Source organism: Staurois parvus, unplaced genomic scaffold (assembly GCF_062004578.1).
Source record: "Staurois parvus isolate SC_StPar_1 unplaced genomic scaffold, SC_StPar_1.0 ptg000165l, whole genome shotgun sequence".
Taxonomy (NCBI): Eukaryota; Metazoa; Chordata; class Amphibia; order Anura; family Ranidae; genus Staurois; species Staurois parvus.
Window position 1 is genome coordinate 2,554,041 of NW_028317961.1, and position 16,401 is coordinate 2,570,441.

The 16,401-nt window shown below is 41.3% G+C and overlaps 1 protein-coding gene across 6 annotated transcripts in view; it reads left to right on the plus strand.

Moving 5' to 3' along the window:
• The window catches only part of LAMA2 (laminin subunit alpha 2), a 1,220,316-nt gene that overhangs the window by 959,152 nt on the left and 244,763 nt on the right, over window positions 1-16,401 (plus strand). For all 6 annotated transcript variants that reach the window (XM_089676131.1, XM_089676133.1, XM_089676134.1 and 3 more), the window contains one exon: window positions 16,173-16,335. In XM_089676131.1, the coding sequence (XP_089532257.1) occupies window positions 16,173-16,335 (163 nt within the window). The remainder of the gene's footprint in view (window positions 1-16,172; window positions 16,336-16,401) is intronic.

Genomic DNA, 16,401 nt, shown 5'->3' on the forward strand with positions numbered 1-16,401 from the left:
ACATCTGAGTGAACACTTTCTGGTGGGCCTCCAGGGTACAAAAGGGCAGTGACAATTTCTTCCTGATACCAAAGAAAGGACATGGGTGTCTAGGTGGATTTCCGGTAGATTATATATGTGTTATAAATGGCCAAATTAAAAAAATAAATGGAGACTTTTTTATACCAATGGTGGGTTCTTCTTACAGCAAGGTAGGGCTGGATCATCTGATCATTGAAGTCAACTCCCCCCATGAATAAATTATAATCATGGACACATTCTGGTTTTTGGAATGTGCCATTTCCTCTGGTGATTTGCACGTGGTTGTCATTATGAATTGATGAGAGCATGTAGATGTCTCGTTTGTCCCTCCACTTCAAAGCCAATATCTCTTTGTTCCGCAAAGTCACCGACTCCCCTCTCTGTAGTCTTGTGTTCACCAGCCTTTGCGGGAATGCCTTCCTATTCGATCTCACGGTGCCACATGCTAGTGTTCTCCTTCGGTGAAGATTGCGGAAAAGGGGTAAGCTGGTGTAAAAGTTATCAACATAGAGATGATAACCCTTTTCAAAGAGTGGAAACACAAGCTCCCAAACAACTTTTCCACATGCTCCAATATAATCTGGGCATTCAGGGGGATGCAGTTGGCTGTCCTTTCCTTCGTACACGTGGAAGGTGTACACGTACCCCGTGGCTCTGTCGCATAACTTATAAAGTTTAATCCCATATCGGGCCCTTTTGCTGGGGATAAACTGCTTGAAACTCAGCCTGCCATTGAAGGGGACAAGTGACTCATCCACGCAGATGTGTTTGTCTGGGACAAATAATTGGGCAAATTTATCAGAGAAGAAATTAAGGAGTGGCCGAATTTTATATAGTTTATCATATTCTGGGTCATTTTGGGGAAGGCACTGGGTGTTATCGTTGTAATGCAGGAACCTCATGATCATTTGATATCTTGTTCTGGACATGACTGATGAGAAAACTGGCATGTGATAGATTGGGCGGGTAGACCAGTAGGAGTGTAATTGATTTTTTTTTGTGAGTCCCATATTAAATGTGAGGCCCAAAAATGTTTTAAATTCCTCCACTGTCAACTGCTTCCATTGATAGGGACGGGCATAACATGAATCTGGGTTTGTAGCTATGAACTGTTGGGCATAGAGGTTACACTGGTCCACAATTAAATTTAGAAAGTCATTGGTAAAAATTAAATTAAAAAAATCAATAGGGGCAAAATTTTCTGTGTTTACCTGGACTCCTGGCTGAGCAGTAAAAGGGGGGATGTTAGCTGCTCCAGAGTTAGAGGGAAGCCATAGGGGGTTTTGAAGGGCATATGGAAGAGTGGCATGGGTCCTAACCCTTTGGGGCTGAGGTAACACCTGACTAGGACCTGGTCTTTCTTGACGTCCTCCATTTCTTGTGGAAGCCACTGCTCTGCTAGTGGATGCCACCGCGCTACTTGTGGTAGCCTGCTCCTCACCAGAACGCCTTTGTTTGATGGGCACAATTTCCTCCTCCTCCGATGATGATTCTGTAACAGATCCACTGCTTAAAACGGGCTCATACTCCAAATCAGAACCACGCTCATAATCCAAATCAGAATCATGCTCTGAGAGCTCCCCGCTGCTCTCGTCGGTCATGGATAAAATTTGGTACGCCTCCTCGCAAGAAAATAATTTTTTGGACATACTGGGGCAGTTGAGGCTGCACTGATGGGTGCTGATGAGGCTGCACTTGTGGGTGCTGATGGGGGTACACTGCTAGGTCCTGGCGAGGGTGCGCTGATGGGGATCCACTGATGAGAGTGCACTGACGGGTGCTGATGAGGCTGCACTTGTTGGTGATTATAGGGGTGCACTGCTGAGCACTGATGAGGGTGCGCTGTTGGGGGTGCACTGATGGGTGCTGATGAGGCTGCACTAATGGACACTGATGAGGTTGCACTGATGTGCAATAATGGGCTGCACTGATAAACTGCCACTGATGTGCTCTGATGGGTGCTAATGAGGATCCACTGATGTGTATGAATAAGTGGCACTGATGTACACTGATAAGCTGCAGTGATGAAGCCGCACTGGTGGACACTGATGAGCACTGATAAGCTGCAGTGATGAAGCAGCACTGGTGGACACTGATGAGCCCTCACTAATGGGCACTGATGAGCACTGATGAGCCCTTGCTGATGGGCACTGATGTGCACAGATTGGCACTGATGAGCACTGATATGCACAGTTGAGCACTGATGGGCACTCACTGGTGGGCACTGATGAGCACAGATGGGTACTGACAGGCACCGATGAGCAGATGGGCACTGATGTGCACTCACTGGTGGACACTGATGAGGACAGATGGGCACTCACTGGTGGGCACTGATGAGCACTGACAGGCACCGATGAGCACTGATGTGCACTCACTGGCGGGTACTGATGAGCACAGATGGGCACTCACTGGTGGGCACTGACATGCACAGATGGGCACTGACGGGCACCGATGAGCACAGATAAGCACTGACGGGCACAGATGATTACTCACTGGTGGGCACCGAGGAGCACAGATGAGCACTGATATACACACTGGCATTCACTGTTGGGCACTGATGAGCACAGATGGGCACTGACAGGCACCGAGGAGCACTGATGGGCACTGATGTGCACTCACTGGCGGGTACTGATGAGGACAGATGGGCACTCACTGGTGGGCACTGACATGCACAGATGGGCACTGACGGGCACAGATGGGCACTCACTGGTGGGCACCGAGGAGCACTGACAGGCACTGATATACACACTGGCAGGCACTGATGAGTACAGATGGGCACTGTAGATCACAGATGGGCACTGATGAGCAAAGATGGGCACTGTAGATCACAAATGGTCACTGTAGATCACAGATGGGCACTGTAGATCACAGATGGGCACTGTAGAGCACTGATGGGCACTGTAGATCACAGGTGGGCACTGTAGATCACAGGTGGGCACTGTAGAGCACTGATGGGCACTGTTGATCACAGGTGGGCACTGTAGGGCACTGATGGGCACTGTTGATCACAGGTGGGCACTGTAGAGCACTGATGGGCACTGTATAGCACTGATTGGCACTGTAGAGCACTGGTGGGCACTGTAGAGCACTGATGGGCACTGTAGAGCACTGATGGGCACTGTATAGCACTGATTGGCACTGTAGATCACAGGTGGGCACTGTAAAGCACAGGTGGGCACTGTAGATCACAGTCAGGGCACTGTAGATCACAGTCAGGGCACTGTATATCCCACTCACAGTTGTAAGAACCGATTCTCTCTCCTTTCCTCACACTTGGTATTGGTGTGAGGAAAGGAGAGAGAAAACCCAGCCATGACCCTGCTGTGTTTACATTTGTGATCGCTCTGTCCAATGAAGAGCGACCACAAATGTAATCAGCAGCTGTAAGTGGCTGTTCACCCCCCTCTTCCTAATGTCCTGTGTCCGAGGGACACAGCCGTCACGGACAGTACCCGATGCGCGCCGCCGGGGGCGCGCGAGAAGCGCGATCACGGGAGGACGTCATATGACGCCCTCCCAGAACTGGCCGGCCGCTGTGAAGCCGTCATTCGGCTATGCGCGGTCGGCAAGTGGTTAACCACATTTTAGGGGATGAACTGATGAGTAGAACTGCAAACTAAGCAGTAAAAAAAAAAAAACAATTAAATATTGTAAAAAAAAACTACTTTTGTTTTGATACTGTAATCAATAAACACACTCAATATATCAAATTACATTGAAAAACAAAATAGATAGTCTACTCATAAATTGCTCTCCATGTATAATCTCAAAGAGCACCATTATAGGATTACAATAGGGCAATATAATGATCCTGGTAGAATATAATCTGAGAACAATCTCAAAAGGAACCAATGCCTAATAACTGCCAAGTACAGAGCATAGCTGAATATTGCACGTAATTCTGGGGTAGAAAATAGCTAGACATCATTGATGTATAAAACCCCACTTATTTAGCAAACAGAACTCCCCAGGGGTTTAGAACTGTATTGTTGAAGCTGTATGATAACAGGCAGCAGTCAGTTTGTTACAGCAGTATTGGAGAAAGCAAGTGTCAATTATGAAATAATATGCAGAGTTTATAGCTAGGAGAGGCCTCACAATGCAGAGGATAAACACTAAGCACGCCATCTGAGTATACAGGAGTTGTTATCCATCAAACTTGTAATAGGGAAGCATTTAATGCCAAGTTAAAGCCATACAGTCAAAACCAGTTGGCTATTATTCATCCTATCCAAATTAGAAGCAAGGTTCATATCATTTTAATCATTTTTAACTGTGGGTTGGGGTACAATCATGGCAATAAAGATATTTTTTGTACATTATTGATTTTTGGTTTTGCGTTTGCACATTTTTTGTGGAACACCTGAAGCTCTTCGTATATTGTTGCTTCCGTTTTTGTTTTGGAGTCCGGGTGGTCCCCTGTTCTTTGGGTTCCCTTTTCCCCTGCTCCCCTTTTTATTCTAGTTTTTCCTGTGAAGCTGTTTGCCTCACAAGTTATCAGGATATGGTTACTGTCATATCTATTCTTACCATACCATAGCTGTTTTAGGGGAGTTGGAAGTGATAAGTAAATTATATGTAAACCCTCACCTTATAAAACAACTAGAGATGAGCGAATCGAACCAGGCGAACCGGAATTCGAGTCGAATTTCAGGAAATATTCGATTCGCGGCGAAACCGAAATTTTGCCTACTTCGGGTGCGCGAATCGAACATTTCCCGATCAGCCGGCAAAAGTGTCCCTGCAGTGAGCTCCGCTATTTCTGACAGTTCTCTGACAGAAGGAACACATGTTTAGCGGTTGAAACATTGTATCTATTAGTTTACATTTAGGATACAGATGTTTCAACCACTGTTCATGTGAAGAAGCTGTGAGAGAACTGTCAGAAATAGAGGAACTCTGCACATACACTTTTTTCCGGCTTGGAATTATTCTTCTTTTCATCCTACTTCTTCTTCTTCTTCATCTTCATCCTCAGAAGAAGAGGATGAGGATGAGGATGAAGAAGAAGAAGAAGTAGGATGAAAAGAAGAATAATTCCAAGCCGGCAAAAAGTGTATGTGCAGAGTTCCTCTATTTCTGACAGTTCTCTCACAGCTTCTTCACATGTACAGCGGTTGAAACATCTGTATCCTAAATGGAAACTAATAGATACAATTTGTATCTATTAGTTTCCATTTAGGATACAGATGTTTCAACCGCTGTACATGTGAAGAAGCTGTGAGAGAACTGTCAGAAATAGAGGAACTCTGCACATACACTTTTTGCCGGCTTGGAATTATTCTTCTTTTCATCCTACTTCTTCTTCTTCTTCTTCTTCTTCATCCTCATCCTCATCCTCTTCTTCTGAGGATGAGGATGAGGATGAAGAAGAAGAAGAAGCAGTAGGATGAAAATAAGAATAATTCCAAGCCGGCAAAAAGTGTATGTGCAGAGTTCCTCTATTCTGCAGATACACTTAGAGGAGCTCTGCACATACACTTTTTGCCTGTTTGGAATTAATCTTATTTTCATCCTACTTCTTCTTCTTCTTCTTCTTTATCCTCATCCTCAGAAGAAGAAGAAGAGGATGAAGAAGAAGAAGAAGAAGAAGAAGAAGAAGAAGTAGGATGAAAATAAGAATAATTGCAAGCCGGCAAAAAGTGTATGTGCAGAGTTCCTCTATTCTGCAGATACACTTAGAGGAGCTCTGCACATACACTTTTTGCCGGCTTGGAATTAATCTTATTTTCATCCTACTTCTTCTTCTTCATCCTCATCCTCAGAAGAAGAAGAAGAGGATGAGGATGAGGATGAAGAAGAAGAAGAAGAAGAAGAAGAAGTAGGATGAAAATAAGAATAATTCCAAGCCGGCAAAAAGTGTATGTGCAGAGCTCCTCTAAGTGTATCTGCAGAGCTCCTCTAAGTGTATCTGCAGAATAGAGGAACTCTGCACATACACTTTTTGCCGGAAACCGCTGTATGGAGGGAATGTCCCAGAACTGTCAGAAATAGTCTATTTCTGACAGTTCTGGGACATTACCTCCATACAGCTGTTTCAACCGCTGTATGGAGGGAATGTCATAGAACTGTCAGAAATAGACTATTAATGACAGTTCTGGGACTGTCCTTCCATACAGCGGTTGAAACATTGTATGTATTTGTTTCCATAAATGGATCCATTTATGGAAACAAATACATACAATGTTTCAACTGCTGTATGGAAGGACAGTCCCAGAACTGTCATTAATAGTCTATTTCTGACAGTTCCATGACATTCCCTCCATACAGCGGTTGAAACAGCTGTATGGAGTGAATGTCCCAGAACTGTCAGAAATAGACTATTTCTGACAGTTCTGGGACAATCACTCCATACAGCTGTTTCAACCGCTGTATGGAGGGAATGTCATGGAACTGTCAGAAATAGACTATTAATGACAGTTCTGGGACTGTCCTTCCATACAGCGGTTGAAACATTGTATGTATTTGTTTCCATAAATGGATCCATTTATGGAAACAAATACATACAATGTTTCAACCGCTGTATGGAAGGACAGTCCCAGAACTGTCAGAAATAGTCTATTTCTGACAGTTCTGGGACATTCACTCCATACAGCTGTTTCAACCGCTGTATGGAGGGAATGTCATAGAACTGTCAGAAATAGACTATTAATGACAGTTCTGGGACTGTCCTTCCATACAGCGGTTGAAACATTGTATCTATTTGTTTCCATAAATGGATCCATTTATGGAAACAAATACATACAATGTTTCAACCGCTGCATGGAAGGACAGTCCCAGAACTGTCATTAATAGTCTATTTCTGACAGTTCCATGACATTCCCTCCATACAGCGGTTGAAACAGCTGTATGGAGTGAATGTCCCAGAACTGTCAGAAATAGACAGAAACTGTCACAGAACTGTCCTTCTTCTCATCCTTCTCCTTCTTCTCATCCTTCTTCTCATCCTTCTTCTCATCCTTCTCCTTCTTCTCATCCTTCTCCTTCTTCTCATCCTTCTCCTTCTCCTTCTTCTCATCCTTCTCCTTCTTCTCATCCTTCTCCTTCTCCTTCTTTTCATCCTTCTCCTTCTCCTTCTTCTCATCCTTCTCCTTCTCCTTCTTCTCATCCTTCTCCTTCTTCTCATCCTTCTCCTTCTCCTTCTTCTCATCCTTCTCCTTCTCCATCTTCTCATCCTTCTCCTTCTTCTCATCCTTCTCCTTCTCCTTCTTCTCATCCTTCTCCTTCTCCTTCTTCTCATCCTTCTCCTTCTCCATCTTCTCATCCTTCTCCTTTTCCTTCTTCTCATCCTTCTCCTTCTGTTTCTCCTTCTCCTTCTCCTTCTCCTTCTTCTCATCCTTCTCCTTCTTCTCATCCTTCTCCTTCTTCTCATCCTTCTCCTTCTTCTCATCCTTCTCCTTCTTCTCATCCTTCTCCTTCTTCTCATCCTTCTCCTTCTTCTCATCCTTCTCCTTCTCCTCATCCTTCTCCTTCTCCTCATCCTTCTCCTTCTTCTCATCCTTCTCCTTCTTCTCATCCTTCTCCTTCTCCTTCTTCTCATCCTTCTCCTTCTCCATCTTCTCATCCTTCTCCTTCTCCTTCTTCTCATCCTTCTCCTTCTTCTCATCCTTCTCCTTCTCCTTCTTCTCATCCTTCTCCTTCTTCTCATCCTTCTCCTTCTCCTCATCCTTCTCCTTCTCCTTCTTCTCATCCTTCTCCTTCTCCTTCTTCTCATCCTTCTCCTTCTCCTTCTTCTCATCCTTCTCCTTCTTCTCATCCTTCTCCTTCTTCTCATCCTTCTCCTTCTCCTTCTCCTTCTCTTTCCTCATCTCCAAGGGCATTTAAATTAAAGGTACAGTGTTCTGCACTAATTTAAAGGCTCTCTGAAGCCTAGAAACCCTTTTTATAAGTCATCTTCGTAGCGAAGAAATTCGCATCGAATCGAATTTCACACTGGAATTCGCCGAATCAGCCGAATCGAATTTTTGAGAAATTCGCTCATCTCTAAAAACAACCCGTTCGGTCTAAATTAAAATTAAAAGACAAAACATTTATATATACATATAGAAAACATTATACATTTTTCCCTGTTTTTTATATAAATGATCACATACCCTCTGTTCTCAGCCATGTAAGGAGTTTAGGGAGGAGAAACAGCAGCACACTGATCTTCCCAGTGAATGGCTGTGCAGGGGGGGCATGTCAGCAGAAGTCTGAACATTGGAGCAGAGCAAGCTGAGTTACAGCACAATCCAAAGAATAGAGATATACCACTAAGGCAAACAATACAGATCAATCCACAACAGGTGCAGGCTCTGGCTCACCACCACACACGACGCAACAGGAAGAAGGGTCAGCCGCACTCCGGAGGATTGATGAATATAGTGTATGTTTATTGATCCATAGGACACACAAAACACCAGGACATGAATACAAGACCTGTTAACGCGGGTTAACATATTGTCTCCTCACTGCCTGTCAAACACCCTCTGAAAAGTGATCCAAGGCAATAATAGCCGCACATGTGAATGAACCCTAAATATCCAGTTAAGGTTTACATCTACTTTAATAGCACAAATATGTTATTGCTAAAGTCCTCGATCCTACCTCTGCTTTTGTGGATTTTCTTGTCATCATGATGTGTAGAAGCTCTTTGAAAAGAGAAGTCCATTTTAAATTTCAATTTCTTTATCTGATGTTAAATAATTTTATGGGGCAAATTTATAAAGCAGTAAAAATGAGATGACAGGTGAATGTGGTTTAATTTATAGAGAATGATTTACATTCACAGCCTTATAAATGCGCCCTTTTAAGTCACACCATTATCAGTATACACCATTATTGTGTAATTTATTGTGTAATATTTTAGTACCGTGTCTGCTTTAACTGCCATACAGTATGAATTCCATAGTTACCCTAGGTAAAATGAGTCTACTTGTTAAATTGCTTACATTTTCACTGCCACTAATTCACCCATTAAGGTCCTAAAACCAGAATGATCCATGAATGTTTCACAATTTTCTTCATTTCTGCATAGGTTTTATCTAATATTCTGATCTCAATGCAGTCTGTCGGCTTTTACAACATATCTAAAACGAAACAAATAAATGTACTTCTTAGAGGCCAGATATTTATGCTGTATATTATCCTTTTACATAGCTGTGAAGACACTATCTAGTAGGATTTAAAGTAAAAGCATTTTTGCAAAGTATAATAATTCTAAAAGATTTTTGAATAAATACAATCGCAAATTACACATCAAATTGCTTTTTCCTGTATGATAACGCATAACTGTTTTATTGTGCTTTTTTACTACTACCTTAGTATGGTACAAGCTAGTTCAAGATTGCTTCAATAGCCAGCCCAGGCAGTGTATGCTATAATTTACAAAATGCATCCTCACTATTTATAGTTCATTGTGTGACTGCTTTTATTGGAGTATAAAAAGCCTGAAGCACAGATGTTTTCAGTAGAAAACAACACATATACAGTAGATGTCAAGATAAAACTATTCTTTGTGTGGGTGCTTTCAGGTAATAATTGCTTTATATACTTCTGTGCATATCTGGGCAGGGGAAACATTAAAGTGAACCTGTCGGTTAAGAAGCACCTTAAACCTGACCACTGAAGTCTGACATGCTCTAGGCCAGGGGTGGGCAAACTTTTTGACTTGAGGGCCGCAATGGGTTCATATATTGGACCCGGGGGCCGGACCAAGAGTAGATGAATGATGTGTATGTGTCATCCATAGTAAGTATAGTAATATTCCCCCATAGTAAGCATAGTAATTAATCCCCCATATAGTAATTCATCCCCCATATAGTAATTCATCCCCCATAGTAATTCATCCCCCATATAGTAATTCATCCCCCATATAGTAATTCATCCCCCATAGTAATTCATCCCCCCTATAGTAATTCATCCCTCATATAGTATTTCATCCCCCACAGTACTATTCCCCCCCCAAGTAGTAAGCCAAGTCCCCCGTGTCAATTCACTTACCTTTGCTCGCCGTGTTCCCGCGCCGTTCCGGTCTTCAGGGCGGACTGTGAGAGGAGCCTAGCTCCCCTCACGTTCGTCATGCTGCCCCACCTACACACATCCTGACAGCCAATGTTTGCCTGCCCTGGCTGCGGGCCGGATTAAAAGGTCCGCCGGGCCGTATGTGGCCTGCGGGCCGTAGTTTGCCCATTGCTGCTCTAGGCTATTGTTAGAGTAATCTAAAATTTGGGTGAGCACAGCTATTCTGAATATTTGAAATGCCCTCAGAGCTGTGTTTTGAGCTCAAGACTTATTGGGCGCTTCTGCTATAGAGCTGGAGGTTTAAGGTGAGAGAAATATGGAGGCTACAATGACTGACCCACAATGATAAGTGGAGTCTAAATGTAAAACTGATTTTACCTTTAGACGAAACAAAAAACTCACATTGGTGCTCATAGTGTTACCTCGTTGAACTTTACTTGAAAAAAATACCTTTTTTTGTTCTTTTTTTCAAGCAGGGATCTCTAAACTATCTAAACAAAGGGCCAGTTCACTGCGGTTCATAATTTAAGGAGGGGGGGGTTAAACTGTTGCCAGGGGGAGTATACAATTTTCTAGTGATTAGAGAACAATGTCATAGGTTCCGTGGTCAGTGGAAAAAAAAATCCCCAGTGTTTATTAGCTAATGTAAGCAAGAAATCACCTAGCACCTGTGGTCAGAGAGAAGAGGAATCATGCCCCTTCATTGGTGTCACTGTGAATAATAGTAATTCAAGGGTCAGTTTTAAAGCTTGCAAAAATGTTGAGAATTGATTCTAAAAGTGTTGTTTTTTGTGGGGCATTTTTAAGCAGGTTGAAGTGGGGTTTCTCTTTTAAATCCTTCCAAAAAGAAAGATAAATTTCATTTTATACCTGGCAGGATCCCTTAAATAACTGGAGAGGAGCTTAGCTCAGGGTAGTTGCTGACTATGAAAAGAGAGAGAGCCATGAGAGAGAGTACTATCTAGGGACTGAGATTTATCTATTTTGCCTTCCTTTAGAAGGGTTCCATGGAGCTGGGCAACAGAGACTTGTTGCCTTTATCTGAGTGGAAGATGATATTCATAAGGGAGTGAGATAATGCTTTGAGACTATTACTTGATACTGAAGACATATTTATTGCATTTTTGGAATTGTGACTTTTGCAATAAAATTGCATTGGACCAAGCCTCTGGATGTATCTAGTATCAGAAGTGGAATCCAGTAATCTTGCGGCTGAGTGTTGGGGAAGTGTCCTTAGCAACTCCACCTTGAGGAAGAGAGTCACATTATAACCAATGAAAACGCAAACTTGGTCTTGCTAGGTGACAGTGGTGGATAGGCAAAGAGAGGACCTTGGTCCTTTGTCCAACATGGATGAGCTCTGTATACTAGGAGGGCCCCAGTAGAGTGGGTTAGTGGTGCTCCTGGATCAACGGATGCTCTTGCCTACACATTTAGGGTAGTTTAGTTTATTTCATTTAGTGTTCTTTGTAATTGCACATTTTCCCCTTTATTTATATGTGTATTTAATTGGTATTTGCATACTTTGTGTATTTGCATTGGTTGGTTTGAGGATAATGGGGGTTACTTTTTGGCAGAAGAACATGTCCAGAACAGTTGAACTGAGTTTCAGTAATCCAGGGGAGCTATTTAAAACACATTACATACTTAGAAAAGTAGCCCTAGCCATTGTAATTTTGCTTTCTGTACTGACTCCAATGCTTTTAACAAAAAATGGTGAAACATCTCTAAAAAGTTGGTTTACTGGCCCATAACACACAACACTGCAACATTTGCTCACCACTGCAGAAATGTTCTTGCATGCTCTATAGTCTCTTTATACTCTGTTTAGTTTTTACTGAGCATGAAAGTTAAAATCCAGACAGAGTTTTTATGTTAGAATGTGAAAGGCTTAGATCATCTCTCAACTTTGTATTGCAATTTGTGCTGTTGTGGGTAGATTTTGATTCCTATCTGTCTCTGTGAAATAACATTTGTTAACCAAGTGAATGGCAATCTATTCAACCTGTGAGGAAATCCAAACTTTGTCAGTTATCACCAGGATGAGTGACAACTTTCTCCTCATCTCCTGTTTTGGTTGACAACCATCAGTGATAGTATATTCCCTCCTGTTCTGTCTGACCTTTCTGAGGCCAGGAAGTGATGGGATATCAAAGGTAACATTGAAGAGTTTATAAACCTTTAAAAATCTTTACAATACTGGGAAAAAGACTTCACTGAAGTTCTACTGTACTGTAACTTGAAAAGTGCATTTTATTCACCCAGGCCACCAGGGCATTCAGACAATCATGAGTCAGCAGCAAAGATCTCCTGAATGTACCTACCCTGTTTTATTAATATATTAAATCATAAACATGTTTATTTAGGAGCAAAATCTTTAATTTGAGTCCTTAAATGGAAAATGTCATTATTTTTTGTCTAAATGAAACTTTAGAGGGAGCCATACAGACCGAACTAGATAATTTTTTGTGTTCATAAATTTCCGCTAAACCTACTGAGCCCTGTAAACAGTCATTTTACAACAAGTGGTAATTAGACAATGGAAATGATGTGAAAAGGGGGCCAAATGTTCAACCTGCTTGCTGATAGGGATAATCTGAACTTACCAGGTTTTGGTTTGGGACAGGCTTGTAGAACATAACTAAAGTTCAGGTGCAGAATCTGAATATAATGTCAATGGGAGCCAAATGTTAAAAACAGTAATAGCTATTTTCTAGGCTGATAGGCAAGGCATACTCAAACACATGGTATTGGAAGATGAGAATTTTCCTGGGGAACACGTATCAAAGCAAAAAAAAAAAAAAATTAAACATTCCATTCGGATGGTACTAGCAATTGTAATAATGCTTTAGAGTCTACATTAAAAATTCAAAATTCCTTTTAATTAAAAAAAAAAATCAAAATTCTATTTAACATGCCTGGGGGATGCCCTTAACCTGCCTGTGAAGTGCTGCATCTGTACTGTTTATACAACCTACCACAGCACAGCTGGCATTTACAAAGAAAAAAATGCCATTTAAATGTGTGGCAGCTCCTTACTTCTGCTGTAAATGCTGTAGATTCCCTTCAACTCTACCATTATCCTCAATGAGGGTCTAATATAGATGTTGACAGGGAGACCCCTTCCCCCTAAAAATACATACCAGACCCTTATTGTTGATGAGGGTCTGGCATGGATGTCAAGGGGGACTTCATGCAAAAAAAAAAAACTGCGGATGTTCAACCTAAATTACATGGATTTTTGAATATTTTTTATGACAAGTATGGAGGTATGACAAATATCAGTAGAACAGTTGTTCTCCTTTGGAGATTTAACATCACCTCTTGATCTAGTTACATCTAAAATTTTGGATTTTTTTTTACTTTTTGTCCTAGCAATAACACTAAGCGTAAAAAATAGAGAGGTGAATCTCCCCAATGGGAACACGACCAAAAAAGACTCTGACAGAGGGTCTAACACTGCCCAATTTGAAAATTTGTGAAAAAAAGTTTTACCTTTATATGTGTTTCAACACTTTGAGTCACCAATATAGAACTAGTATGAGAATCAGGCAGGTCATTGAAAATTCAAGAGTCCTTATATGCAAAATTAAGCATTAAGGTAAATGGGTCAGCAGTACAGCAAGGAATATAACATTTTAAGAAAGCAAGTTAATAATAGTGTTTGTTTTAGTTTTATGACTGGTCTATTAAACCACTTCAAGTTCAGACACTTTTACTCCCTTCCTGTCCAGGCCAATTTTCAGCTTTCAGAGCGGTCACACTTTGAATGACAATTGCGTGGTCATGCAACACTGTACCCATATGAATTTTTTAGCATTTTTTGAGACAGATAAAGCTTTATTTTGATGGTATTTATTCACCACTGGGATTTTTATTTTTTTCCTAAATAAATAAAAAAGTCCAAAAATAAAGTGTTTTTCTTATAAAATTTTGCAAATAAATAATCTTTCTTCATAAAGCTTGGCCAAAGTTTATTCAGTTATCTTTTTAGTAAAAAAAAAAAAATAACCCAAATTAGTTTATAACCAAAAATTATAATTTAAAAAAAATTACATTTTTATTTTATTTTTTATATTATTATTTATGTTTTTTTTTTTTACATACTGTCACCCTAGCAGTACAGTGTCACCATGGTGACACTGTACTACTTGTGGGGGTTATGAGGATTTTTTTTTTGTTTTTACACCGAAAGGCTGGAAAAGCAATCATTTCTCATTCTCTCTGGCTGCATTCTTGCAGCCATTGAGAAATACTGTGTGAGCTGTAATTGGTCACAGCTTGTCACATGGTACAAGGTTGTTGTGAATAGCCTTGTACCATGTGACCTCTGTGATCATTCACAGATTTCACACGTAGTAAGCAATGATGTCACAAGTGACATCTTGCTTACTACTCTTCATGTGATCACTGATTGGCCAATCAGTGATCACATGATCGGGACCTCGCACAGAGGTCCTGTACAATGATCGTTGTTCCAGAGGACACAGCGGGCACCGGATCACGGTGCTGCGCACTCCCAGGGAGCGCACACAAGCAGGGGGCGGGGAGGCCGTTTATAAATGGCCACCCGCCCCTACACTGCCACCGCCCGGCCGTTTATATACAATGGCAGGACGGGAAGTGGTTAAAGTTGAACTCCAGGCAAACAGCTAAACATACAGCTGGAATATATATATTGGAACTAGTGCACTTGTCAGAGATGTTCAATTTTGTCTAGCCAGTCATGAGCTAGACAATCAGGTTGGTCCCCTTAATTTTCTCTACTGCATTTAAGTAAGACAACTTGTTCACCCCCTGCCCTTTACCTCTAATACTGATGCAGTTATCTGTAACCTTTGTGAGCATGTTTTTTGTCAGCACATCTTCATATAATAAAGCACAATTGACCCATAGTGCCTCCCGTCTCTCTCCCAGTTCTGTTGTACAGGGGTTTACACAGCTCTAAAAAACAGATTTGGGTAACTCCACTAGTTGCATATTTAAAGTGACATTAAACTTTAGTTTAAAAAAAAAATGTATTAACATGTGCATTCTTAACTGTTAAAAGTACCTTCTATTGTTCTCATCCTCCCTTAAATCTCCAAATTCCTTTCCTTGCTGCTGTGAACGGACTTCCTATTAGAGAGTGACTATTTTAATTCTCTAGGGCCCCACTGTATGTAGGAATGTAGCCACCCTCTCTTTCTCACTCCATGGAATACCGTACAATGTGATTTGTAGTGTGCATTGAGCAGTGCATATGACCACTACTAATTTGCACTGCTTGTTCCAAACAAACAGAAGTGAGCAGGAAAAGGAGAGGTTTGAGAGGTCACTGAAAACACTTTGGGCCCACACAACAAGCTCCTAGAACATGGAACAACCCCCACCCTTCTTTTTCCCCAGCATATAGCAGGTGACTCATAGCCTCGGTTCTGTATATTTTTATATGAGCCTGAGGGGGTGTCCCTTTCTCTCCACTCAGTTATCAGATATCAGAAAACTCTGCGCCTTCTACTGCTGAGAGATGCTACTTAAAATGTGTGTTTTAGAAAGCTGTAGAGAAGAGAGAACTGCAAATAAACAGGTACAACTAAAGAACCGATGCCCCCATCCACCCATTCAAGGTGCATGGAGAAATCCTCCCAGCTGTGCTGTTGTATTCTGACAGTGCTGTCAGAATACACTGATCAGCACTGCCGCCAATTGGTTGCAAGCACTGACCGAACGAAAATATATCAACAGTCCCGTTTGAGAGATGTCGATCATTAGATCAATTCTCCTCAAATGGGAGCGGCCATAGATTGCTTTTCAAATTTCGATCCATTTATGGCCAACTTTATGTAGGAGGATTTTTTTCATCTCTGCCATCATGTGAGGCCAGTCACTTCATTGGGTAAGTGTATGGGTTTACAACCACTTTAATGGGTGGATGTGTATAAATTATTTTTGGAAAAAAAATATACCTTTTAGTGTCACATTAGTGAGTTTGAATGAAAATATAGATGCAGTAAATATTTTTTCCTACTTAGTTCATCTTTACTACCATGTCTGAGGTGTTCAATTACATTTTAAGGATAGATCATGCAATAGAAATGTAAACTGAATAAATTCAGAAATAAATTGAAACTCTCTCTTACATAATTCAATATTTGTACCATATTCAGACTTACATGACAAAGCTATGAAGCTAAATGAAACACTGGGTATTCAGAACAAGACACAGGACAAGAGCTTCCATGAGTTACAGAAGGATGTTGACAAGATGATAGCTGAGCTCAGGAGGAAAATGTTTAAAAATCAGGATAAAGCAGCCACAGAAGAGTTGAAGTAAGTAACGTAATTACATATCATGAAAACACTCACTTACCAATCTCAATTTTCAGTTTGGAGGAA